General features: G+C 46.8%; 1 protein-coding gene across 2 annotated transcripts; it reads left to right on the plus strand.

Moving 5' to 3' along the window:
• Positions 1-1,346: 1,346 nt before the first annotated feature.
• Positions 1,347-27,513, plus strand: EFHD2 (EF-hand domain family member D2). 2 transcript variants are annotated; one of them, XR_014514208.1, is made up of 5 exons: positions 1,347-1,754; positions 18,892-19,039; positions 21,148-21,282; positions 23,350-25,267; positions 25,328-27,513. XR_014514208.1 is itself a non-coding variant. In XM_083452271.1 (4 exons), the coding sequence occupies exons 1-4, from the start codon at positions 1,447-1,449 to the stop codon at positions 23,482-23,484; spliced, it is 726 nt and encodes a 241-aa protein (XP_083308397.1). In that variant the 5' UTR covers positions 1,347-1,446; the 3' UTR covers positions 23,485-27,513. The 2 variants fall into 2 exon arrangements, 1 of the variants encoding a protein (XP_083308397.1); XM_083452271.1 differs by having other exon boundaries at positions 23,350-27,513.
• Positions 27,514-27,768: the final 255 nt, after the last annotated feature.

Raw genomic sequence — 27,768 nt, forward strand, 5'->3', positions numbered from 1 at the left:
CGAAACCCAGCAACAGTGGCGTAGCGTGGGGGGTGCAGGGGGGGCCGGCCGCACCGGGCGCAACATCTGGGGGTTAGGGTTAGGGGACGCAAATCCACGGGTTAGGGGGCGCAAATTACTTGCCTTGCCCCGGGTGCTGACAACCCATGCTACGCCACTGCCCAGCAAAAGCTATTCTTCTGCCTAGAGATGCCAAAGAACCTTGGATGTTTGCCTGAGACTTACGGTGGAGTGGAGTGACATAGTTTAAAGTCTGCAAGCAGCCATTGAGAAGTGAAAGTAACTTTCCTAAGTCTGACCAGCTTGTTGAATCAACATTTGGATCTTAGACACCATCATCTTGACAAATGCCCTACTGGGGTGTGGCTGGTTATGCTTGCTGAGTCTACACGAAGGTTGAGGCCTGGGATGAAGAAGGAAGAACGAATAGCTCTCTCCCCTCCTTGATGTAGTGCAACATAGACCAAGATCTGATGGAGAGGATTTTCTGGATGTTCCATCTATACAGAGGCAGCTGCTAGATTGGGCAAACTTTAGCCCATTTGAGTGTCAGCTCTGGCCCAGCCCGCTCTTCCAAAGAAGCTATGGAGGGACGCTGTGACCTGCCTCCATCCTGACCCCCATGCTGCAACCCTCCTCATCAGCCTGGTGGGGTGTCAGCAGCTCCCCCAAATCCTTGCATGCTCTGCCTTCCAAAGAGGTAATTCGATACTGCACACCTATTGGGGGGGGGGGAGCGAAACCCAAGACAACACAATTCCACCCACTCCAAGCACTCTATCCACAAGCCCTGGCGGGTTGTGTGGGGCTCCCCTCCATCTTGCACCCGGACCCTTTGCACATATCCTTGGGAGCATGCCTGACAGAAAGCAATCGCTCCCAAGCAATGCACCCCGGGGTGCGTGTTTACTAGGGAAGCAGTCCCAGAGAATTCAGGGATGGAGATTCCTCTGTCCAGAGTCTTGCACTCCATCCCCTACTACACGCTTACTCGGGAGTAAACCGCAGAGGACGCATTGGAGTCCATCCCCTAAGCACTGCTGCCCATAAGACCTGGTGGATTCTGTGGGGCTCCCCAACCTTGCCCCCCACCCCCTACATGCTTACTCGGGAGTAAACCGCAGAGGACACATTCTTGTCCATCTCCCGAGCTCTGCTGCTCACAAGCCCTGCTTTCCCCCTCCCTCTCTCCCTCCTTGCACTGCGATTCCCTACAGGCTTACTCGGGAGTAAGCCTTAGCAGAAACCCCCTCCTCCTGCTGCTGCTGCCATGCCCGCCTGTCTGGGCGTCTCCTGCGCAGGCATCGTCCGGCGGCCGCCCATCCGCGCCGCGGCGCGCCCAGTCAGCGGGTCGGGGCGGAGCCGGCGGCGGGCGGGCGAGCGAGCGAGCGGGAGGAGGCGCGCTCGGGCCGGATCAGCTCGTCTCCTGCTCGCCTCTCGTCCGCGATGGCCACCGACGAGCTGGCCGACAAGCTGAGCCGCCGCTTGCAAGTGGAGGAGCACAATGGCGAAGCCGAGCAGCAGCCGCAGCCGCCCGAGCACCACCCGGAGGCCGAGTCGGAGCCCGAGCCGCCGGCCTTGGACAGCGGCGCCGACGGCGAGCTGAGCGCCAAGTTGCAGCGGCGCACCGAGCTCAACGACCCCTCGCAGCTCTCGCCCGGCGGCGGCGCCCAGCACCGGGTCTTCAGCCCCTACACCGAGTTCCGCGAGTTCTCCCGGAGGCAGATCAAGGACATGGAGCGGCTCTTTCGACAGTGAGTGGCAAAGAGGCCTCTGAGCATGAGCAGAGTGCCTTCTTGCTTTTGCTTTCCTTTCCCCCTCTGGAAAGGCTGCGATGGGGGAATTTCTCTTCCTGCACCCGCCCCACCCCTCGCTCTGACCCGGGCAGCCTTTTCCCTCTCTCCCTCTACAGAAATGCACTCTGTACTAGCTCAGGAGCCTTTCTGTTTCGTACGTTCCAGGGGCTGCTTGTCTGCCCTGGTATTTCTGGTTGCCGAAGGAGAAACCCAGTTCGATTGGATGGAAGGGACTGCATTACATTTTATGCTGGTCCCCACAGCGTGGGGGTGGGGGCGTTAAAAAGGTTGCAGGGAGGAGATAGCATATGGTTAAAATTAGGGGTTAAAGTCGGGGGTCTATAAACTCCCACATAGACACACCTTTTCTTCCACAATTTGAGATCTGCCCTTCTTTGTACGACATCAGCATGTCAGAGGTATTTTTAAGGTTATACGGAGAGGTTGCGGAGACCCCCACTTCTAGAGAAATGGGGTGTTTTGTTACAGCGCTGCGTCTGCAAGTTTGAAGTCTGGGGCAGTGCTTGGATTCTGGGGTTGGGGAGAGGTTGAGTGACAATAAAGAAATCCCCAATGACCCCCATTCTCTTCTCTCCCCCCTCCCATGGTTCTGTTCCATTGATGGCTCCCCTCTATGCCTTCTCTAGAACTTCATTTTTTAAACAACAACAACCACTTGTAATTCAAGTCCTGGTCTGCGGGCAAAGATTTTGGGGTGCCACCATTTCTCTCAAGTACCCTCTTCTCCCCCCCCCCCACTTCACCAAGGTGCCAGGGCTTAAGACATTTGGATGCCAGGTGCAGAAAATCTAAATCCTCCCTTCTGTATGCACTCCCCTTGTACACTCATGAACATGGGTTCATTTGCACCGCCCAGTTTTCATGTATGAATGGAACCTGCCGAGACTGCAGCCGTATTGTGGGGTGGGTGGGGAGCATGGAGGGGATTTTCCCTTGTTTTCCTTACCTGTCTGGAAGCCTTATTGCTCCTCCCCCTTTCCCACCACCACGTCACCACCACTAAATTCTGCTCCCTTTTGACAGAAGAGGGGAGTCATTAGTATTCTGAGCCACGCCAGGAGCAGGGAAATCCAGGCAGGGGTGGGCAGAGGCTGGCTGGGTGAAAATGCGCTGCCTTAAATCTTTCCGGTTTTCTGCAGCAGCGCTGCAAACCCCGAACTGTTTTGTGCAATGTGCAGATCAGAAAAATAAAATGAATTCTCTCTTTTTGCAAAGAAAGAAAATCCAGACACCTACACACACACACACACACACACACACACAAAATAACACCAAGAGGGTACAATTGCATGTGGGAATGAACCCTCTCAATTTCCTGAAAGGCATGCTTGTGTGTGAGAGAGAGAGAAAGAGGGAGAGGGAGAGAGGAATGTGAGCCAGGCCTCAGCACTAGATTTACTGGAGATGGGGCAGGTGGGCATGTACAGAGTGCTCTTTGCTCACCACTGAGGAACCATAGCTCGCTGCCACACACCTGTAGTTCGAGGCCAGGAGGGCAAGGTAAATGTGACCCCCACCCTACAAAGGCTCTCTGTGTAGAAGAGAGGAAGACTTGGGCAAAGTCAGCCCATGGGTCCATTGAGCTCAGGATTGTCTGCAGTGTCTGGCAGATGCACCTTACCTGGAGATGCACCTGAGAGCTGCATTCAAAGCAGAGATCCTCTGCTGCTGGGCTGCAGTGTCCTTCCCCATGTAAAGGCATTTCCAGACAGGAACACTTCCTGCTCAGTGTTGAGTGATGCCCACCAAACCAGTCCCAAGGGGAGAGACTGTACGTCTCTGAGACCTGGGCAGCCCTAGAGAAATAAGCCCCTATGATGAGGCAAATGTAAAACCAGAGACATCTTGCTCCTATTTTCCTGGCAGACATGACTTATCTGTCTGTAAAGGCATTTCCTCTTCGGAAGAGCTGGGTTGCAAGAGGCAAAAAGACACAGCAAGGACCGCCGTACTTTTCCCAGCTCCCTGTTCTTTTCTTCTGCCACAGCCCTATTCTGGGCTAGTTTTGGGGTGCAAGAATCCCAGGGGACTGCTGTGCTTTTTTGATCCAGATGAGTTTCCTGCATGTCTGATAAAAATGGACATTCCCTTGGGCTCTCTGCACAGTTTCCATTTGTGCAGGCAATGTGCTGAATTCTTTAGTAACTTGGTAGCCCCAGCCTTGGGTCCCCGGATGTTGTACCGCATCAGCCAATAGTCCAACATCTGGACTATGGCCAATAGTAAAAGGTGATGCGAACTGTTGTTCAGTTACAGATTGTACATCTGTAGAAATGGTCATATAGATTTTAATGTCGTAATGGGATTCTTTGATTGTGTGTTTTTAATTATCCTGAATCTTAACAATGTTGTGTGATAGGTTTTTATGTTTTTATCTGGGCAGCAAGTAGTAGTAAATAATAATAATAATAATAATAATAATAATAATAATAATAATAATAATAGGAATAATAATGGCATAGTTAGTAAGATAGAATGATAATCATAGAGGAACAATAATTGTGGAGATGGTTTTGTTTTTTAGATTGTGTACTTTTTTGTATTCTGCTTCATTGTTACCTTTTCTTGTGCACTGTTTCAAGGGCTGTGAAGCAGTTTATACATTTGTCAAATAAATAAACAAACCCAACATCTGAGGACCCAAAGTTCGGAAATGTTCCAGGAGAATAAGTCACATAGGAGGACAGCTCTGTCAATGGCTGTTAGGTGCGATAGCTCAATAAAGCTCCCTTATTAGGTGCAGCAGACCCTGATTTTGGGGGTGAACAAGTTGTGACAGCTGTTGTCTTCTTGCCATAGATCTCCATCTGATAATTGTTGGAAGCAGATGGACCTACCTTGACCTGTTTAAGCAAGGTTGCTCTTAACAAATGGCACAAAATAAGACCTTGGCTTCAGGCAGGAGTAGCCAATGTGTTGCCATCCAGATGTTGCATCTCCCTTCAGTCCCAGCCAGCAGTCAGGGATGGGAATTTTAGTCCATAACATCTGTAAGCTGCCTATGAAGGCACAAGCCCTCAAGGTCCCTAGGCAACTCAATCACAAATTGTCCTTTTCTGTCCTTGTGCAATGCAGTCACAAGCGCACTCAAGCCCTCGTGCCTTGCACAACCTTTACAGTTGATCTGCAGTGTGTTCCTGTGAGAGGCTATGAAATGTATTTTGCTTTAGATCCCTGGCCTCATCCTTCACCTCCCCACCAACCCCCCCCCAAACCCTCACCCTCTAAACTCAAAGCCACCCATGCTGGTTTGCAGTGAAACAGCTTAACGTTCCATGGAATAGGAAGTGGTGACTGCAGACTCTTCTCTGCCTGGGCTAGAATGAGCTAAGATTGGGCTTGGTCAAATGGCTAAGCATTTGATGATGAAACAACTATATGAGTTTAAGAAAAAGACGAACCTGTATAGGGAAAATGTTAATGTTTGATGTCTTACTGTGCTTTTATACTTTGTTGGAATCTGCCCAGAGTGGTTAGGGCAACCCAGTCAGATGGGCAGGACACAGTTGTTGTTGTTGTTGTTGTTGTTATTATTATTATTATTAGTTCATCAGCTTCAGAAGCTGAGATAGAACAAGCTTCGCTGTCACACACAGTCCATTTCTCCACTACCTCTCTGGCATGTGCAATCAGACCAGGAAGTCTCTTAATTCCATATCGGTTCCTGTTTCATCCAAACCAGGAAATTATAGTTAGCAGTTTCAGAATAAGCCAGGATATAAAACCACAGTTTGAAATTGGCTTAATGCCTTGGCTTGTTCCTAAGTGGGTAACTCTTGTTTCCCATCATAGAAAAATACAGGAAGCTATATTTAATTACAGGTTTATTAGTTTGATTGCTTGGTTGCAGTAGGAAGAACAGTTGTGGATGACGATCCCCAAAGCCACAGCAGCATGGCTAGTGCTCAGGAATTATGGGAGTTGTAGTCCACAACATCTGGAGGGGTACCACGTTGACTCTCTCTTGACATGTGAAGAGAGAAGCTTTAACCTTTTTCTCCACTGCTGCCTTCCTGGTGCAAATCCCTCCCCTCCCACGTTGAAAATCAGGAGTGCCCCACTCCAGTCTCTTGCTGCTGCTGCTCTTGCTATTTCTGTAATTATTATTTTATTGGTGTTTAAACTGGGGTGTTTAGTGCCGTGTCTAGTTGGATCCTCAGTGTTGTTGTTCAACTATAAAGCCCCAAGTGTTTTAGTCTTTCTTCATAGGGCAAGAAAAGTCCCCTGCCCCAAGGAGGCTGCAGTTTAACTCAGACTTATAAATGACCGCTCCAGCTGGGGAAAGTAGAATATGCTGCGGGAGATGATCTTTCTGGTTTAAATTACAGAAGCTGCAGAGAGACAGCAGGCAGGTGAACCGTGTTTAGTGTTTCTCTTTTGAAATCCAGCCTTTTCAGCATCTGAAATCTGGTATCACGCTGGAGCCTGCATTGGGTCAGAATCTCTTGCTGCCAAATTTCTCTACCTGGGTCTGTTGCTGATGTCAAGCCAAGGTCCTCTGTGGTGAAAGAGGCAGCCTCTTTCCTTAGCAAGGGAAATATAAGGCGGTCTGGTCCCACAGCACTTGAACCACTCCCTCTGAAGTTGCCTTCCTTGTTTGAAATGCGTCCTTGGCTGCAGTGCAGGGTTGAGAGTGCAATTGCAGATGAGAGTCTGGCCAGGAAAAGAGAGAGGAAGTTGCAGGCTGATGCACCCAGGAAGCTTGCCCTAATTCATTCACCCCGTGCTGTGAAAATGCAGCAGAACAGAGAGGACGTGCACAGATGTAGCAAAGCAGCGTAGCAGCGACTGTGTCACCTATCTTTTGCAATCCTGTGCTAAGAGGGAACAATCAAATATTAGCTGAACAGGAATGTCCTGCGAAAGGTACCATATTTTTTGCTCTATAAGACTCACTTTTTCCCTCCTAAAAAGTAAGGGGAAATGTGTGTGCGTCTTATGGAGCGAATGTAGGCTGCGCAGCTATCCCAGAAGCCAGAACAGCAAGAGGGATTGCTGCTTTCACTGCGCAGCGATCCCTCTTGGTGTTCTGGCTTCTGAGATTCAGAATATTTTTTTTTCTTGTTTTCTTCCTCCAAAAACTAGGTGCGTCTTGTGGTCTGGTGCGTCTTATAGAGCGAAAAATATGGTAGTTGTGTGAATGACCCAAATGCTGCAGCAAATGATGATCAGGTAGCCCAGGGATCATAGAATCACGGAATTGTAGCGTTGGGAGGGTTCATCTCGTCCAACCCCCTGCAATGCAGGCATCTCAGCTAAAGTATCCATGACTGATGGCCATCCAACCTCCGCTTAAAAACCTCCAAGGAAGGAGAGTCTGTCACCTTCCAAGGGAGTCCATGCCTCTGTGAAACAGCTCTTATTGTCAGAAAGTTCTTCCTGATGTTTAGACAAAATATCCTTTCCTGTCACTTGAATCTGTTGGTTTGGATCCGTCTGGAGCAGGAGAAAACTAGCTTGTTCCATCTCTCATGTGACAGACCTTTAGATATTGGAAGACGGCTATCATATCTCCTCTCAGTCTCCTCTTATCCAGGCTATGCATACCCAACTGCCTCAACCGTTCCTCATCAGGCTTGGTTTCCAGGCCCTTGATCATCTTGGTTGCCCTCATCTGCACACATTCCAGCTTGTCAATATCCTTCTTAAATTGTGGTGCCCAGAGATGGATGGTCCAGGGTCCTCAAGAACTTGGGACACATTGGATAGAGTGAGGTGTGCGAATGTGTGTAGGAAAAAATGTTCAGGCTAGGCTGATGGGAGTTGGGGGGGCAACATCTGGAGGTCCATCAATTCCCCGCATCAAGTTTAGGATCATTAACAGGGAGAGAGAGAAACCATGGATATGCTTTGAGAAAGATCTTTGCAAGAAACAGACCGGCAGTGGGACTCCACATGGCGCCTGCGAAGCTGCAGTAGAAACAATACACTTGATGTAAAATGATTACAGGGTTCCGTTACGCTTCCTTACAAGGGACAACTCAAGTGGAATCATCTATGGTGTAGGCTTGCACTTCAATGCGAAACTACCTCATTTCCACATCCCAAAACATTAGGTGGACCAAAACACAGCCGCCTCTTAAAATCCTCACGTCTCCCAGTTTTGCCGTGCGATTCTCCCATAAAAGGCAGGAGTACAAAGATGCATCTGTTAGGGGGAAGTGTGCATGGCAAGGCAAATCATAATAAAAATAAATGCATTGGCGAAAATTGCTTGCAAAAACGTGAATATAAGCCAAAACTGCACACAGAAATGTGTGCTTTAGGGGGAACGGGCAATAAAATGCTAGTGGGTTTTTGTGGTGCTCTTTTTAAAAAAGATAAATCACAAACTGATGTCGAAAGGTGGTAAATGGAACTTAAGAGTGGAATAAGAAAAAAAACCCCACGACTTTAGTGAAATCTCAAATTGTCAGATTCTGTACATCTTGGCTACAGATTACTAGGGCAGCCAGGAAGGCAGATAAAGATGGGGTCAGGCTGACCCTGCTGACTATTCTTGAACCAGGTGTAGGGAACCCATGGTGGTTGAACTAGATGACAATTGCCTTCCAACTCTACAATTCTGTGATACTATAGTCCTCCAGATTTTATTGAACTATAACTCCTGTCTGCCCCAACAAGTACAGCCAGTTGCTAGGGATTATGGGAGTTGAAGTTCAGCAACATCTGGAGTGGGGGGGGGGGAAGTCAATTCAGTTCACATTTAAAGCCAAACTTTATCTAATTCACACTTTCTGAAAAAGAAAGAAACCACCCTTCTTCAACCAATATTTGGGGGGGGGGTGAGAATGTGCCTAAAATGAATATACCTGTGAGAATAACATACAAAAACACAATTTATTGGGGGAAATTGCTTGCCAAAATGTGCACATTAGTTAAAACTGCATACAAAGTTGTGTTCCTTAAGAGAGATTTGCACTGAAATGCTGAAGAATTTTCATGAGGGTTAAAAAAAAAAAAAAGATTTAGAGGACCACAACAAGCTCACCACACACAGCATGCCTTATTAAACCAAATCCACATGACACAATCTTTGCTGTTTTATGGACAATGGTGTGACAAACCCGAAACCGCGTTCCCTCTGCATCTGACACCACGAGACGTACCGTAACTATCAAGTTTCCTGGCTTCCTGTCTCTTCGTTCCCGTAATATGCATTTTCGCCTTCCTCTTATTGCGACCTGTTCCTTTTCTGTTATTAACACTGAGTTGTTGTTTTTTCTGGCTGGGGCCAGTTTGCAGTATTTCCCATGCCACCTTCCATATTTGGAGGTCCTCCCCCTTGTTGCAATTGCTTTTCCTGCTCAGACACTCTCAAAACAGCAACCTTCTCCCTGCAAGAGCTCTTAAGTATTCCACACTCACTTGCCGTCACTTATCATTGCTTAGTTTTGCCAAAGCAGAAAGAAACTATTACCTAGAGCAAAAGGCAACAAAGTGTTTTTGTGGTACCTTAAAGACTGGCAGGGGATGTGGGTGGCGCTGTTGAGTCTAGGACTTGCCGATCAGAAGGTCGGCGGTTCGAATCCCCACAACGGGCTGAGCTCCCGTTGCTCGTCCCTGCTCCTGCCAACCTAGCAGTTCGAAAGCACGTCAAAGTGCAAGTAGATAAATAGGTACCGCTCTGGCGGGAAGGTAAACGGCGTTTCCGTGTGCTGCTCTGGTTCGCCAGAAGTGGCTTAGTCATGCTGGCCACATGACCTGGAAGCTGTACGCCAGCTCCCTCAGCCAATAAAGCGAGATGAGTGCCGCAACCCCAGAGTTGGTCACGACTGGACTTAACTGTCAGGGGTCCTTTACCGTTTTAAAGACTGGCAGATTTATTATGGCATAAGATTTCATGGACTACAAACGCTTGAAGTACTATCGTTTGTGGCAGGTGTTTGTGCTCTCTCTCTCTCACACACACTAGGGTCTGCTTTGCCTGCTTACTCTCCTCGCCAAACCCATCTACACCTTTGCCAACTTTTCTTCCCCCACACTTGTCACACACTTGTCCCTTCACAACTCGCCCATCCCCTCACAGCTCACCCTGATCCCCAACTCATTTTAATAGCATTGTTTAACAGAGAAAAGAAGCACATCAGAGAGTGGTTTGCTGAGACATTCTCTGAAACGTCTCCCTCCTTTAAACAGCTTGCCTGGACTACTTCTTGCTTGCTTGCCTGCTGTTCTGTCATCTCGCTGTGGCTGTCTATCAGCGGCCACGCACACTGCAGCGTGATGACAGCCTTACAATATTGTTATATAGTAAAGACATACACGAGTATGTCTGATCGTGGAAGTGTGGGTTGTACATATGTAATTGATTGGGGAAGATGTACTTCAAGGTACAAAAGTCAGAAGGGAAATGAAATGCAGAAAAGTAAACATTCAGTGGCCATTCATTAAAAAAACAGGCCAGCATTGGTTAATCGTCCCGACTCAGTGATAGCATAGAACCTCCTGAATTTTGCAATTCACTGGTTTCACACTCCACTCTCCCTTTGAAGTTGCCCTTCTTTAGTCTGCAGCCATCTTTAAGTTCAGAATTTCCTGGGAGGTTGGAATGTTTTGCCACCGAGTTTCTTGGATATTGCCATTTGATGTCAGATTTGTGGCCATTTATCCTTTGCATAGAACCTGCAGGCCAACAGATGTTGCTGGACTCCAGCTCCCATCATCCCTGACCATTGGCTGTGCTGGTTGGGCCTGATGGGAGTTGAAGTCTAGCAACATCCAGACTGGTTGTCACTGGTTCCCTATGCCTGTTGTAGAGACGGTCCTGTTTGCCGTACGTAGAATGCAAGTAATAGCTCATTGGAAGATGAGCTGAGAATTAACCCCTGATGTTGTGGATGACATTATTAGGTCCTGTGACAGTGTTGCCAGGGTGGACATGGAGGCAGAATTGTCATCTGGGTCTGCTGCAGATTATTTATTATGCGCTCTAGTATGCAGCTTTGTTTGGGAGTTCTAAGAAACAAAACAAAAATCAGTGAACATTTGAAATCAGTGAATAATATCAGTGCAGTTTTGAAGGTTCAATTCACCACCTTGATTCAAAATGGCATCCAGTTGTGTCCCAAAATAGGTGAAATCCTGCTTTTCAGTCCCAGGAACTGAAAGAAATGGTTGCAGTATCTTAAGGGATATCTCAATGCATAGCAGACAGACAGATGATTTTCCAATGTGTAATATAGTAGACTAACAGACAGTACCTGGCATTGCTTGGGAATTCTAAGAAACCAAAAACTACTAAGATATATAAATGGAAAAATTGTTTTAGTTTCAAAATGGAAAGAAAACCCATGTTTTCATTCTAATGCTATTGAATAAACTATAATGTGCAATCCTGCCCAAATTTGGTTAAAACCAATGCAGTTTGATAAGTTTCCATCTGCCATCTTGATTCAAAATGGCGTCCAATTGTATCCAAACATTGATGCAAACCTTCTCTTTGATGGAACCATCATGCCAAATTTGGTGCTGATATCTTGAGTCTGAATGAATAGAGAACAGATGGACAAATAACTTTCCGAAATATAGATATAGTGGGAGGAAGAAGATGATGGAATTACAAATATGTGAGTCTTTTGAGATGCCACAGGGTACTTTATGACTTTCCCCTCTCATATAGCTCAGTGAGACTCCCCTCTGCCTACCCACCCACCTAACACAGAGCAGACCTGAGATGATAATTGTTCTGATTTTACAAAGCACCTGAATCTGTCCGCACATAGATTAAATAGGCTGTAAACCTGCAGCGATGCCCTTCTGTCATCCTGAGGAGCGCAATTCACAGGAAACAAATCTTGCGCAGGCTCCGCAGAGATGCACAGTGGCTGGATCTCGCAAATAATTTAGCCGGGCTGACGCAGGAGGCTGTCGGAGCGAGGTTTTTTCCACCCGACATAAAGATTCTTCCAGGCACCCCCTACGGCTGAAACTCTCCCTGTGGCTGCAGTCCAACTTGGCTCCGTAATTGATTTAGTAATGCAGTATGTCACATGCAGCCTGATTTTAGCTGAACACTTGAGAGAATATTTCATACTTTCTTTTTAACAGAGAGAGGATGGGGGGTGGGACGTGGATTGCATTGTTTTGCCAGGACATAGTCTTGTCCCAAATGCAGTCCTTTTCTACTGGTTTGGTTCATTGCAAGTTAGTCGAGGGAGGAATGCTTGCATGTGTGAACAAACATATACAGTGGTACCTCAGGTTACATACGCTTCAGGTTACAGACTCCGCTAACCCAGAAATAGTGCTTCAGGTTAAGAACTTTGCTTCAGGATGAGAACAGAAATCGTGCTTGGACGGCGTGGCGGCAGCGGGAGGCCCCACTAGCTAAAGTGGTTCTTCAGGTTAAGAATAGTTTCAGGTTAAGAACCGACCTCCGGAATGAATTAAGTACTTAACCCGAGGTACCACTGTACTAGCAGAACACGGGGGGGGGGGAATCCTCAGGCCCAGGGACCCAATGTGGCCCTCTAAGCCCCTCCACCCGGCCCTCAGAAACCTCCTCCGGCCACATGCCCTCCCCAATCACATGCCTTAATGTGATTTGTCCTTGAACTCTGATAATGCTTTTTGCAGCCCTTGGTTTGAAAAGAGGTCCCCACCTGTGATGCATTTCAACTCCCACCATCCCTGCCCATTGGTCATGCTGGCTGAGGCTGATGGGAGTCCAACAACCTCTGGAGGCACCCAAAGGTCCCCCACCCCTGCAGTGGGGGAGATACCCACACCTCTCAGCTTGGCAATCTGAGTGCATTCAGGGTGCTTTCAGCTGCCTTCATTTGTTCAGGCACCGACAACATGGGATGTTTCATAGCAGTCATGTTTTAAGATGGGTCACCCTAACCATATCTCACATCTCCTGCTTGGTTTGTCGATCCTAATCTGGGCAGGCGAATACTAGCCAGCCTGATGCCCAGAGAGCATTGCATGGAGGCAATAATATTTCCTGCCCCTGCACCCCTACCAACCCCCAGAGTAGAAACAAGAAGTTTCCTTTATTTGTGCCATAGCCTGGTACCAGCCCGTGGAACAACTCGGCTCTCTGCATTAAGCAATAAAGCTTTTACGGCTTCCTTGCCTTTCTGCAAATTAGTCAGACCAGTAGGTTGGTAACTGTGGATGAGTAAACCAACACCCCTCCAATCTATAAGATTGGGAGTGTGAAAACACACACACAGAGAGAGAAAACTGTGAAATAGTCACAAGTTTCTGCATCTCTTGAGCAAGTCTGCCAAATCTGCTTTCCCCACCCTGTGTCTGTTCTGAATGCCACACTGATCTGAGCAGGATGTTTGATCGGGTTGAGCTGGGCTACGCTGGGCCGCTTGCCAATTTGCTCAGACTCCTCGATGCAGGGCTTTGTGTCGGAAATGACTCAGCCTCTGCTATGTGTTGCAAAGGTAAGCTCGCAAGAGCTGTGGGTGGCTTCGTGGCGAATTTGCTGCGCCGCTGCCCGGAAAGGTTGGGCACGTCTTTGGAGCCCGCAATTACTCAAAACGCTCCTGCATAGGAAGTTGCTTTATTCCGACAGTTTAGGCTGCCTTTGCAGATGACGCCAAACTGGGAGGGGTATTGCTAAAGCTGCAGAAGATGGAACCAGGGTTCAAGATGATCGCAACAGATGGGGGAACTGGGCCAAAGCTAACCAAATGAATTTCAATAGTGACAAATGTAAGGTTCTGTACTTAGTCAAGGGATGCAAAGATAGGATGGGAGACAGCTGGCTTGACAGCAGTGCATGCAAAAATGATCTAGGGCCGTGTCCCCCAACGTGGGGCACATGCCCCACAGGGGGGGGATTTGATTTTTAAAGGGGGGCAATTCGAGAATGAGTTAGACCAAGTTAATGGCCTTTTAGGCTTCCTCCAAATGAATGGCTAAAAAAAAGGTTGGGAACCACTGATCTAAGAAGTTAGTAGACCACAAGCTTAATGTGTTGACTGTGTGATGCTGTGTCAAAAAAAATTTTCACAGTGGTACCTCAGGTTAAGCACTTAATTCGTTCCGGAGGTCCATTCTTAACCTGAAACTGTTCTTAACCCGAAGCACCACTTTAGCTAATGGGGCCTCCTGCTGCTGCTGTGCCGCCAGAGCACAATTTCTGTTCTCATCCTGAAGCAAAGTTCTTAACCTGAAGCACGATTTCTGGGTTAGCGAGTCTGTAACCTGAAGCGTATGTAAACTGAGGTACCACTGTAATGGTATTCTAGGCTGCATCAACAACAAAAGTAGAGTGTTCAGATCAAGGGAGATAATCTGCTCTGGACAGACCCCACCTGGAGTCCTGTGTCCACTTCTCTTCTGGGCACCACAATTTAAGAAGGATATTGACAAGCTGGAAGGTGTACAGAGGAGGGCGACCAAGATGATCATAGGTCTGGAAACCAAGCTGATATTCAGCAGCAGACTGCCACTGGATATGGAGGTTCCTTCAAGTACAGTGGTACCTCAGGTTACAAACACCTCGGGTTACAGACACTTTGGGTTACAGACACCGCTAACCCGGAAGTAGTAACCCGGGTTAAGAACTTTACCTCAGGATGAGAACAGAAATCACGCGCTGGCGGCAGCGGGAGGCCCCATTAGCTAAAATGGTCCCTCAGGTTAAGAACGGTTTCAGGTTAAGAACGGACCTCCAGAACGAATTAAGTTCTTAACCTGAGGTACCACTGTACTTCAAGGGTGGAGAAACTCAGGCCCAGGAATGAGGGCAGGGAGCATAGCCCTCCAGGCCCTCACAACCCTTCCTAGCTACACTTTGCACACTCCTGGGGCAAATCTACACTGGTCAGTTGTAATGTTAAAAATGCACTATAACAACGTGCCAAAAGAGGGCTCTGTAGAGGAGTGGTCCATTTTACAATCAGCGTAGATCCAGCCCTGGAGTGTCTGACTTGCAATGTGCTCCCTTGACCTCTGCTAAAACCTCTCGCTTGCCTTGGCAGTGGATGGAGACATGTGTCTGTTTGTAGAAACTAACCTACATTACTAAGTCAAATCTGCATTTGTTGCTCCACCCACTTTTGCCTTGGGCCCCGCCCACTGCTGTCATGCAGCACTCTTCTGACAACAGTTGTCCATCTCCCTTCAGCTGCCCACTCCACGATTCCTCAGACTGCCCCTTTTAACCAGGGGCCTGTGGACCTCTGGGTATTGCTGAGACTCCATCAGTCTCTGCCGATATGGCCAAGGGCGAGGGCGAATTGCATGCACAGTGGAACCTTTTCAACACTCACTTAATTCCTCCTCAAATTCTCATCACGGAAGTCCGGGCAAAGCACCTGCAGCACTTTATGATTTCAGTGGCAGTGCACTCAAAGCAACGCAGCCGTTCTCCTTGGCATCCCAAGAAAAAACCCAATTTCCCCTGCTAAACCAGGTACGAGCAATTTGCACACATGTATCTAGCTTTAATCAGCTTTGCAGAATAGTGGCGGGCGTTAATCTCCGGCTCCCGGAGCAAAGAGCTACGTTAGATTAGTGGGCCTCTTCCTTCTAATCTCTTGCAGTTGGTCCTCAGGCAGAGCTGTCAATTAGTCACCAAACACAATGATGTCGGAAGCGTTCCGCCTGTTTAGAAGCACCAAACAATCCTGTGTGCAAGTTAAGGCTGGTTTAAATCAGGTCTATATATCTGTCACATATTTATCACATATTTATGTGTGCTTAGTTGATTAGAGCGTGGTTCTGATACCGCCAAGGTTGCAGGTTCGATCCCTATATGGGACAGTTGCCTATTCCTGCATTGCAGGGGGTTGGACTAGATGATCCCCAGGATCCCTTCCCGCTCTACAATTCTAGATCCTTATCAGGGATGCAAGGGAATGTGAGAATGTGCTCCAATGGGAAGCCCACAAGCAGGATTTGAACACAAGACCGCTCTCCCATCCATCAACTGCTGTTCAGAAGCATAATGCTTCTGACCATGGATGCAGAGCATATTCATCCTAGCTAGTAGCCATTGGTAGCCATATCCTCAATGAATTTGTCTAATCCTTTTTTTTTTTAAGCCATCCAAGTTGGCAGCCATCACTACCTCTTGTGGGGAGCGAGTTTGGTAGTTTATTGGCGGTCATCTTTTGATGGAAGCTTTGTATTGAAAGTATCTGTTATTGTCAGGGAGTCTTTGAAGGATGTCATTAGCCTCGACCTCCACCGGACCGCAGCAGGGCAGGTTTGCAAAGCATCAATTTGGTGCATTGAATGCATCCTTTCAAGTACAAAGCAACCACTTCCATTGAGAACCTAAAAGCCCTCCAGGGTCCATTTAGCGGTTTGGCGATGACTCCAGCGGTTTGGAAAACACTCAGTGCAAATATTAGTGAGTTGAAAATAAAATTTTAAAAATCAAATCCGGAATGTTGGAGAGTTTTCAGATGTTCCCAGAGCAACAGGGGACTATGAGGCCAAGTGGAGGGTGACCCCAACCTCCCATAGCCCCCAGATAGTTCCTACTTAAAGTGCAACTACTGGTTTTAGTTGCAATTAGGTTTCATTTCATTTCATTTCACCTTTAATTTGTATACTGCCTTTCTATATTACCAAACACAGGGTGGTTTACAAGCTGAAGAAACACACCTTCTAACAATCTGACCCAATACAAGAATGCCATAATAAAAACAACTTTAAAATAAGCAACATACCAAATAAAGCAATATTCAACAATCCATTAGACTAGTATACTAGGACACAATACAATTAAATGCCAGCAAATAATGATTAAACATAAATTCACTCCTTACAGTTCCAACAAAACATTTCCAAAATAAAATCCATAAAAAATAACAGCAAGTCACAGTGCATAAAGTAACATCATACAAATTGAGAAGCAAAAACACACAACTTATATTATTATTTATTTAAAAATATCCTGAACTGCTCTCTTCCCAACTGATATCCAAATAAGGGTACCTCCAGATAGGTGGGGACAGGATAGTTGTTGGGGTTTTTTGCAGGTGTCTTCTGCAACATTTTTAAAAATTATTTGAATATTTATGACATGAGCAAAGGACATGTTGTCACACACTTTCTGGTTAGCTCCATTTTAGGAGTGCTGGCGTCCTTTGCAGACACTTCCTGTGTGCCTCAGACATCTATCTGTACCCATGAGGATTAGCAAGCTTTGTTGAGGAAGCTGAGTTTTGAAGGATTCTCCAGTTATCAAGTGCTGCACAGAGGCTGCAAGGTTAATATGCAAGAAGTTCGATGCGACTACATGCGTTTGCTCTGTCCTGAAGCAAAAGGGGGTTGTCATAGAAATGCACACTGCCTTTACCCACAGGGCAAAGCTCTGATCTGCATATATTTGCCCTTTGGCTGGTTTAAAAAAGGCTGCAGACTTCACGATAAGACCTATCTTGGAACCGGAATGCAAAGAGAATCACACCCTTGCAGTTCTGATTAAAGTAGGATTGCCATATTTCAAGAAGTAAAAAACTCAGGCCAACTTTGGGGGGGAAAGTTGAGCTATTTTTGGAAAAGTTACAAAACCCCAGACATTTTGCCAATTTCCTGAAATTCCCCTCGGATGCCTATCCCATCGTTGGAATCGCAGACCTGTCCAGGAAAATTCAGACATATGGCAACCCTAGATAAGAGACTCTCAGCTTTCTCTTTGGTTTCTGATCTGGAGTTTGGGAAGCCAAAACTAAACTAAACTGGTGAAGACTTAGGACTGTTCCTTGACATCCTTATGTAAGAAATGTGGCCAAAGTACAGTTGTGGAACATTCAGGAACACCTAGACTTGATTTATTGTTTCTAATGGAATCCAGTTTTAACTAGGGTTGCATTATCAAACAGGCTACCTAGACCAGCCTAGCTTTTGGCCCATGGTTTTTGCAGCAGCACTTCCATTTTGAGGTCTCCGGATAGTCCATACTAAAGAGGGAAGAATCTGTCTGTTTCAGCTTCCTTGGTTTCTCATTTTTTCCAGTCTTAAATTCCACTTTTCATCTTTCTACAGGAACGTGTGCTATGCAAACTGGAGCAAATCTCCCACAAGTGCGGGAAGCTCAGCCCAAGCTGGGCTCCATATAGATCTTTTCGTGTGGTGCCAAGTTCAAAATCCACTGGATCCCAAAATTTGTTGACATAACACACAGTCCCATTCATTTAAGAGAACCTTTCACGTTCCAATGGCAGCTGCCATTTTTATTCTCCCACAATGCCTTTGGGCATCTCTCCCTGAAGGTATGCCATGTTGGGGGCCCAGAGGCTCACTACCCTTAGCCCCACTCATTTCCTAACTTGGATTGATGGCCATTTAGACCTCGGGCCGCCCTGGAGCCGTCAGCAACTGCCCTCTCGTACTGATCAGGCGGCCTTCGTTACTCTTATTTGCCACCAATTAACTTTGGAAAAGCAGCACGCCTGACTTGCAAATTGGGTGGAGAAGCTTAAAGAAGGAAACTTGTTCTGTCATTAGTTAATCTGTAACTGTACAGCGAAAGGAAAGGCCCACATAAATCCAAACAATAACCTTAAAGACTGGTGGATGGAAACTCTGAGGGAACGATAAGAGCAGAGAGCTTGTACGAAGTTGTTTTATTTTTTTTATACTGAACAGGTGATTCTTTAGTGGGTTCAGAGGGAGAAGACTAAACTCTTTGAGCAAAATTAACTGGGAAGCTCAGGAATCAAGAAGACAAGAAATGGGAGATGTTTATTACTGTAAACATGTCAAAATTATTGTAAACATGTCAAAACATTAGCAGGATTTTAAATACACTTGTAATGTAACAGAACATATAGTTGATTTGGGAAGAAGGGAAATTGGAGAAGTACTGATAAGCAGATGAAAACTGAATTAAAAGGACCCATGGAAGGGATGGGGGGAAGTCAGGAGATTCAGAGTAATCTCAATATTTGGATTATATGTTGTTTTTTGTTGTATGTTTATTTTTCATTTTTGGAAAAATTTAATGGAAAAGATTATATAAAAAAAGACTAGAAACTCTTTGACACGAGGGTTTTTGACTTATTGAGAGAGAGGCAACCCCGTTCTGGGTTTTGTGCCTGCAAACCGTAGTTGGCATTTTGGTCAGATTCAAGATTCCTTCTTCTTTATGCAGGTACGACGCAGGAAAAGATGGTTTCATTGATCTGATGGAACTGAAGCTGATGATGGAGAAACTCGGGGCTCCCCAAACACACCTGGGGCTGAAAAACATGATTAAGGAGGTGGACGAAGACTTTGACGGCAAACTCAGCTTCCGGGAGGTAATAGTTACGGCGAGAGAGCCTATCCGACTCAAAAAGTAGGGTTTAGAATGCTTTCAATAAGGGATGGGAAATCTGAGGGCCACATTCCCTCATGGGCCACCTCGCAGGGGCCGTGTGCTCTGGAACAGAGCCTGCCATACAATAATCTGTGGCTCCACCCCACACTGCTTTTGGCCCCTGGAAGACTTGCTCACGGAGGAATGCGGCCCTCCAGAATAGATAAACGTCATTCTTCAAAAAATGCTCATCCATATACAGTGATACCTCGGGTTAAGAACTTAATTCGTTCTGGAGGTCTGTTCTTAACCTGAAGCACCACTTTAGCTAATGGGGCCTCCCGCTGCCGCTGCATGATTTCTGTTCTCACCCTGAAGCAAAGTTCTTAACCCGAGGTAATATTTCTGGGTTAGCGGAGTCTGTAACCTGAAGCGTATGTAACCTGAAGTGTATGTAACCTGAGGTACCACTGTAATTTAGAGATAAAGTTGTATTTGGGGGGCAGGGAAAGGACTCTGCCAGTTGAGTCACTGGCTTGAATTATGGCCATCCACTCAACAGAAGAGGGCCCCCTCTTGCAAAAATGATGTCTGCAGTCACTTTGGATGGGAGGAGTTTAAAAAATATATACAGTGGTACCTCAGGTTAAGTACTTAATTCGTTCTGGAGGTCCGTACTTAACCTGAAACTGTTCTTAACCTGAAGCACCACTTTAGCTAATGGGGCCTCCTGCTGCTGCTGCGCCGCTGGAGCATGATTTCTGTTCTCATCCTGAAGCAAAGTTCTTAACCTGAAGCACTATTTCTGGGTTAGCGGAGGCTGTAACCTGAAGCGTATGTTCAGGGTACCACTGTATTAAAAAGCAAAGCGCAACAATGGTCAGCCCAAAATGGAAGTGGATGCTGTTCTGTAGGGCTGCTGCAATAGACTCTTAATTCGTTCTTTCTTTTCTGCCCCGAAGCAAGCAATAAAAATAAAGCCAAGGCAGAAAAATCAAATGGGGACGGCAGGAAAATTCTCCTTTTGAAAAAGAGGCAAAGGCTTCTGTGGAGAGGCAAAGGCTCTGGGGCAAGTGCCCTGAAAAAGAGCTGCCTTTTTCAGCGATGCAGCTCAGAAAGGTTTCCCTTTGATTCCTTCCTACATGGCTGAGAGGACCAATGGGATATATAATACTGTCACTCCCCCTGCCACGAATAGCTTCTTGTGGAGGTGGAGAAATCTGCAGCGAGGAACCATTGTAGGGGAAAAGATTCTATGGCTCTGATACAAAATAGGTCCCCAGTTTTGCCCTAAAGAAGCCACCTGAATTGCTTTGGGCTTGGGCTGTATCCAAAACGCCTCTCAAAATCATCCATCCTTTTTATAGGCCGGGAAACCGTTTATTATTTTAAAGGAGACATGCTTGTTTTTTCCCCATTCTTCAGCTTCCCCCCCCCCCCAACGACAAAAACAACAATGTTCCTAATAAAATACAAAAGTATATAGATATATATGCATATAGTAGGGTTGCCATATTTCAAAAACTGAAGCTCATCATCTCTCTGTCTGAAGAAATCAGTTTGGGAGTTTTGATTTTCCTCTTCCCTCCCAGTCTGTTTTCCTTTGCACGCTGTGTTCTTTTTAAATTGTAAGCTTTGCGGGTAGCGACGGTCGTGTTTTGGTTGTGTGTAAGCTGCTCTGGGAGCCTTTTGGGGCTGAAAAGCAGGGTACATAGACTCTTTATAAATAAAATGTCTTTTGAGAAATATTGGTTCAGTTCTGCTTTGTACGGTGGAGGGAGGGGAGCACATATTACTCCCGACCCCTGACCCCGCAGACGATTCAGTATCCCTTTCCCCCACCCCAAGCAAGACAGAGAGCTTTTAAGATCTCACGAGAACCTCCCAGAGCCTGGTAAGTAAGCCTGGAAGCTTAAAAGCTCTCCTTCTTTCATGCATTTTAATTTTGCGAGATTATTGCCAGCTTTCAACCGTGTCAGGTTGCAATTGCACGAGTGCAATCACGCTGTATTACTCTGTTCCTTTTGCAAGCAGGATTCTCACGGGATTCTGGAGGAATGAAATTCACGGGAGGTTTGTGTTTTCTGTCTTCCCCCGCCCCGGCTCCAGTTTCTTCTGATCTTCCGCAAAGCAGCAGCAGGCGAGTTGGAGGAAGACAGTGGCCTGCACGCCTTAGCCCGCCTGTCGGAGATTGACGTTTCGACGGAGGGGGTCAAGGGAGCCAAGAGCTTTTTCGAGGCCAAAGTAAGGAGCGGCTGGGTCCTCTGTTCCCTTGGGATCATACCATAGGCCAAGGCAGGGGTTGGCAGCATGGAGTGGCTGCCTATGTGCCCATAGAGGCCTTTTGTGGTGCTTCCATCCCCCTGAAACCATAACAAATAGCCCTCGGAGGCAATCACTTGTCAGTCGGTCCTGCTGCCTCGCTGCTCATTGGCTAGAGCAGTGGAAGGCGGGAACAAGGTGACTTATTGTGGAGCGATTGGGCAGAATCCTCCCTGCATGCTTTCCACAGGTAAGAGGGACTAGAAACTTGCTTGGTTAGAAGCAGAGGCAGGGGGTGCCATTCCAGCACCATTTATGGAGTGTGCGTCAGAAATGGCATTTCTAGCTACCCGTTTACCGTAAAATAATAATAAGCAAAGGAAGTCCTCAGACCGCCATCTCTTCCTGATAGTTTACTAACAGAAGCTAGCTTTAGTCGGACACTCACCACACTGGGCCTTCCCAACTGAATCCACTGAATGGCCATATTCAGATGGAAAAGAGGTGCAGCTCAGTAGCAGAGGGTAGGTTTTGTATGCAAACGGTCCAGAACTCAGCCTCTGATATTCTTTGGTAGGTGTGTGAAACAGAAAGTCCTGTCTGAAACCCTGGCAAGCTCCTTCCAAGTTAGAATTGACAAGTATGGAGTTAGATAGACCAGAAAAAAGCAATTTCGTGTTAAAACCAGCCCTCTGTTCAAAACCATGAAGACAGGTGTTAAGTTGTGGGTGAACATATCAGACGACACAGCGATTCTTCAGGCAGCTCTTGTTTATTCACAGGCCAGAACAGAACTGAACTGAAGGGTTCAGCCAGCTTGCTTATATAGAGCTCCACTAGAACACAACAGTAACCATTTTCTGTAACTATCCAATCACTGAACGTCACTTTTGATCCCTTATTTGCATATGTGGACCTGAACTATCTACAGTATCCCCCTGCTGGCCCAGGGTGAGAACTTCAGTACATAACAACAGGGGTCAGCAAACTTTTTCAACAGGGGTCCAATCCACTGTCCCTCAGACCTTGTGGGGGGCTAGACTATATTTTTTTGGGGGGGGGGGATGAACGAATTCCTATGCCCCACAAATAACCCAGAGATGCATTTTAAATAAAAGCACACATTCTACTCATGTAAAAACACCAGGCCGGCCCCACAAATAACCCAGAGATGCATTTTAAATAAAAGGACATATTCTACTCATGTAAAAACATTCTGATTCCCAGACTGTCCATAGGCCATATTTAGAAGGCGATTGGGCCGGATCCAGCCCCCGGGCCTTAGTTTGGCCACCCATGGACTAGAACCTTACCTCACTTTTAGAGAAAGGACTTTAGCTCCGTGGTACAGCAGTGTTAGCTTAATACAGTGGTACCTAGGGTTAAGGGACGCGGGTGGTGCTGTGGGTTAAACCACAGAGCCTAGGACTTGCCGATCAGAAGGTCAGCAGTTTGAATCCCCACGACGGGGTGAGCTCCTGTTGCCTGGTCCCAGCTCCTGCCAACCTAGCAGTTCGAAAGCACGTCAAAGTGCAAGTAGATAAATAGGTACCACTCCGTTGGGTAGGTAAACGGCGTAGCCGTGCGCTGCTCTGGTTCACCAGAAGCGGCTTAGTCATGCTGGCCACATGACCCGGCAGCTGTACACCGACTCCCTCGGCCATTAAAGCGAGATGAGCGCCGCAACCCCAGAGTCGGCCACGACTGGACCTAATGGTCAGGGGTCCCTTTACCTTTTATAGCACATACATGCTTTGCAGTCAAAAGGCTCCAGGCTCAACCTCTGATATTTCTAGGTAGGTATGCATGGGGAAGAGAGAATCCTGTTGGAAACTCTGCTGCTGGCCCGTGTTGACAATACTGAGGTCGGTGGACCAATGGGCAGACTCGGTTGCAGGCATTTTTCTGATGTTGTACTGCTGGGATCTTTGGTTCATCCTTCCTCTTTCTCATCGGCTGCTCCTGCTTCCTGGCGCTAAGTGTTTGTAGTGAGAGGAGCTGCCCATTTGGACCATTCCGATCTCACCTGTCCAGTGTTTCTGCTTTCAGGTGCAAGCCATGAATGTCACGAGCCGCTTCGAAGAGGAGATCAAGGCGGAGCAGGAAGAGAAGCGGCGGCAAGCGGAGGAGATGAAGCAGAGGAAAGCAGCCTTCAAAGAACTGCAGTCGGCCTTCAAGCAGTGACAGGGCCAGCCCGAGCGTTGCTGGGAGGGACATTTGTCCGCGGTGAAGGCCGCCCCAGCAAAGTCCTCCAGCGAAACCGGGAACGATGCGAAGTTGCCGGCGGTTGTGCGGTTCCCACCTTTTGAGTCACGCCTTCAGCGGCTGCTTGATCTGCAGGTGATGAGGTTTACCTCCCTGCTGTGACACGTTCCCATTTTCTGCCGCTCGGGCAGCCGTTGAAGGCACAAGAGCAGGCCCAGTTAGGGGTTTCCCGGTCAGTTGGCAACCCTAGGTTGTGGTTTGTGTTTGCAACAATGCGGAAAAGAATTTGCAGTTGAATCTGGAGTCGTTCAGGCCTCGGGCTGTGAAAACAACACCTCTCTTGTTTCTTCTAGACCTGTAAATACCACAGGCAAACATCCCAGAGGCTGCCGCTCCCATCCACTTTCCTGTGGGCCAGTTCCGTGTCTTTTACCTGTGAATGGCGTGTCGTGTCTGTCTGGTGGGAGTTTCCTAACTCTTTGTAACTGCGTGGCGTGTCCTGAGCTCAGGCTTTGCACTTTCGACTTGTGAACCATTTCATCTCCCAGCCGGTTTGGTGATCGCTGTGGTCGTTGGCTCACGGTCAAAGACCGGGGTTTGCGGGGAAGGGCTGAACGTACCCTTGCTCCGACAGCTGTGCTTGTGCAAAAGAAAATAAGAATGCATCTTTAGCGTGTGCAATCCCTTCCAATCAAAAATGCTTTAATTGATCACGTTAAAGTCCCTTTGCTTGAAGTGTTGCCAAAAAACCAGGTGTGTGTATGTGTGTGTGTGTGTGTTGGAAAGCGGGAAATCTGCAGACTCTCCAGGGTGGCTCAGTTTGCAGTGCCAGCCTGCAGAATTTGCCCTTTTCCTGAACAACATGATAAATGAAATGCAGCTCTCTGAAATTCTTTTCTTCTTCTTTTTGCAATACAGTACTCCAGCCAAAGAAATCATGTATGTGTTAGATGGAAGTGCACCTAAAATGCATGTCGTCATGGAAATAGCTCCCCCCCAAAATACATCTTACTAGAGCAAAAATGCTTGGGGAAATGGGTACGTCCAGCAAAATTGCATACACAAATCTGAAGACAGCTGTGTTGGTCAGCCGTAGTCAAAACAAAATAAAAAATAATAAAATTCCTTCCAGTAGCACCTTAGAGACCAACTAAGTTTGTTATTGGTATGATCTTTCGTGTGCATGCACACTTCTTCAGATACGTCTTCAGATCTGAAGAAGTGTGCATGCACACGAAAGCTCATACCAATAACAAACTTAGTTGGTCTCTAAGGTGCTACTGGGACAAATCTGAATGTTAGGGAAATGTGCACTCAAATGCTGACTAATTTTCATGAAGACTTTCAAAAATGGCAAACCGGTGTAGGACTGTGGCAAGCTGAACCGAATGTGTTTTCCAAGTGCCCCTGCCCTTGCTTGTATGCAACAGAGGCTGGTCCATTCCCCACCAATCTTAGCCAGCCCCCCACTTGCCTCCCTTACAGCCAGTCCAAAGGAGTGGTCCTTCCTCTATCCTGAGTCTTAATGTTGCCCCTTGTAGAAATCAACAGGAAGGAGGATGGCAACAAAGCCAGAATGAGTAGTAGGCACTGCCTTTCGTTGTCTCTGGCGCCACCTACTGTTGGCCTCCCTGCCTTCCACCCTACTGGTCTCAGTGGGCACCAGTCACCGCTGCTTGAAGGTGAGGGTGGGCTGATGCGTTTCCCCATCTTAAGAGGAGGGGCACTGTAGCATTGCATTTTTGCTCACCTGGGCAGAGGGGTCGCGCTTCTTCCTTGAGAGGGGTTTGTGTTTCCTCCTGCTCACACTGTGGGCAGGAAGGTGTTGTGTTGGCTCTTTGGCCATTACCATTGGTAAAGCGGGCTGGGTGTATTAGGACTGCCTACGGTTCAGCCTTATTGTCCCCAAGAACTTGAGGAGAGAAAGCTGTGTTGGCCACACACACACCAATGATTCCCTCCCCACCCCCCAATTAGGCTGGAGCCTTGAGATTTTGTCACCCTAGACTCATGGTTCATAAGTTCGATAGCCAATACAGGAAACCTATTGCCCTGAAGGGCAGCCTTCTTCTTCTAAGCCTGTGACAAAGTTGGCACATTCCATTGCGTCTAGCTTGCATTCGCTCAATACTGTGAGTCTCTTGGCCTCCCATCAAATACCTGTACTAGATAGGGAGCCTTGTCCTTGTAAGTTGCAAATGGGGAACCTCTGGTCCACCAGATGATGACTTGAAGTCCCATCAGCCCCAGCTAAACATCTGAGGGGACCTTCCTCTCATAAGTTGTCCGCTTGCGTTCTGAAGACTTATTTTCCTGCTATTGATTAGCTCATCGCTCCGTAGGTTTGCCATTTTAAAAGGTGCTGCTGCTCAGGAAAAAGAAAGTGGTCTGACATACATATTTTGGTGAAATAATAATAATAATAGTAATAATTTTTTACAGTGTTGCCCCTCCCACCAATCTTATTTTAGCACCATCTACAGATGCCCTCAACTTCCAGTAAACTTAACTTTTTGCAGTGTGGATGAAGGCCTTAACCATGCTTCATGGGGCAGTGGGGTCAAAGGGCATTGTAAGTTGGGCTCTTGCTAGAGAAGCATAACACTGAATCATAGAATTGTAGAGTTGGAAGGGACCTCAAGGGGCATCTAGTCCAACCCCCTGCAATGCTTGTTTTGCCCAAGGTGGGGCTTGAACCCACAAGTCTACCAACTGAGCTAGTCCAGAAAAAGCATATTTCTCTCTCTCTCTCTCTCTCTCTCTCTCTCTCTCTGTATGTGTGAGTGTGTGTTTTATATCATGGCAATAACCCAAGTGCTGAAGTTGTGATGCAACAGGCAACTCTTCTTGCAGAAAAGTATCAAGCTATCTTTAAAAAAAAGAAAAGCCTTTTTCATACCTACATATTCTGGGCAAATCCACCCAAATCTAGAACCACGTGGGCAAAACTTGTAAGAAAAGTGTAATAGTCTATATTCATGTTGAATGTTCAGGCTGGGAGACCACCCCTAAGTGCTTTTAAATGTTCAAATGGCTTAATCTGGATGATTATTCTGTTTTAATTTTTTGCATGCACTGTGATCATTAAAGAAAGAGACAACCCCCGGTTGTCAAATTCAGGTTCTGAAGCAGAAACCCTCAGTGTGTTTGACAAGGGGAGAAATCTACTCCAAAAAAATGCTTTTTCAGCTCAAAGCTCGAAAAGGAAAGTGATAGAGTTAGCATTGCCAACTTTTTAATTCCCGTGGATGCATTCCTATATAAAGGTTCCAATGGCAGGGTGGGGGTTTTTGGGGGGGGGGGGGTTGGAGAGAAGGGGTGTTTTTCCATACACTTGAAGTGCCCCCTTTGGAATGTGCAAAGTAAAAATTTTTGTGACCTGCAGACTTTGATAGGGGGCGGAGTGTTTCTTGATTCCACATTCGACCTGCTCATTTCTGATTATTGCAGTGGAGGAGGACAGGCAACTATTTTTCTTAGAAGTTGGCAATGCTGAATAGACCACTTTGTTTTTGAGACTTGAGGCAGCAACAAGGGAAGTCCGTGCCCTTGGCAGAATAAGCTCCCTGAGCAAAGCTGAGCTTTAAAAGCCAGAGAGTTGACATTATATTTTGTTACATATATATTTTGTTACCCAGCAAAAAAAAGAAGAAGTCCATTCTCTCCCATTTGCCATGTGAAATCCCCTCCGGTCTCCTCCTTCCCTTTCTTTCCCTTTATATTTTTTTGGCAAAAGTCCTGTTGATCTCAGAGGCTTTGTTTATTTTTTCATATTGCGACCATAGGTGGTTGGGGGTCCGGAGTGGGGAGGGGGTTTAAGAAAGTGTTATATTCAGTCTCTCCTTCCATTCTTCTCAACCTGTTTCCCTCACCCACCCACCAAATAGGTTTAAATGGATGGATTGAAAAGAATGTGTTTCTGCTTTTGATTCCAAAAGCTGTTCCATTTCAGTGGTATGATTTTATTTTTTTTAACCAAAAGTAATTAAAAAATATATTTCATAAGCATGTTGTGTGGTCCAGAGCTGTGTTTACTTCCTTTTTTGGGGGGGGGGGGAGAAACAAAAACTGATATCACTTTAAGGTTAGAATTTTGTCAGCTGCTCAAGTTCTTGTGGCTGAGTTTGCCGTGAAGCACATCTGAAAGTGTACCATTGAAGAAGCTAGGATTTAAGACCGCGAACGCTCAGGAAATGTGAGGAGCTTTATGAAAAAGAGCCTGCCCCGTTTTGTTTTTACTCAGAAAGGTTTATAGACGGCTTA

The sequence above is a fragment of the Podarcis tiliguerta genome, assembly GCF_965153285.1.
Source record: "Podarcis tiliguerta genome assembly, chromosome: 8".
Lineage (NCBI taxonomy): Eukaryota > Metazoa > Chordata > Lepidosauria > Squamata > Lacertidae > Podarcis > Podarcis tiliguerta.

Bases quoted from the DNA above. Each gene is read 5' to 3' on its own strand.
- EFHD2 (XM_083452271.1), top strand. From the start codon at position 1,447: ATGGCCACCGACGAGCTGGCCGACAAGCTGAGCCGCCGCTTGCAAGTG. The intron at 1,755-18,891 runs GTGAGTGGCAAA...TTCTTTATGCAG, and splicing joins ATGGAGCGGCTCTTTCGACA to GTACGACGCAGGAAAAGATG. The intron at 19,040-21,147 runs GTAATAGTTACG...CCCCGGCTCCAG, and splicing joins GCAAACTCAGCTTCCGGGAG to TTTCTTCTGATCTTCCGCAA.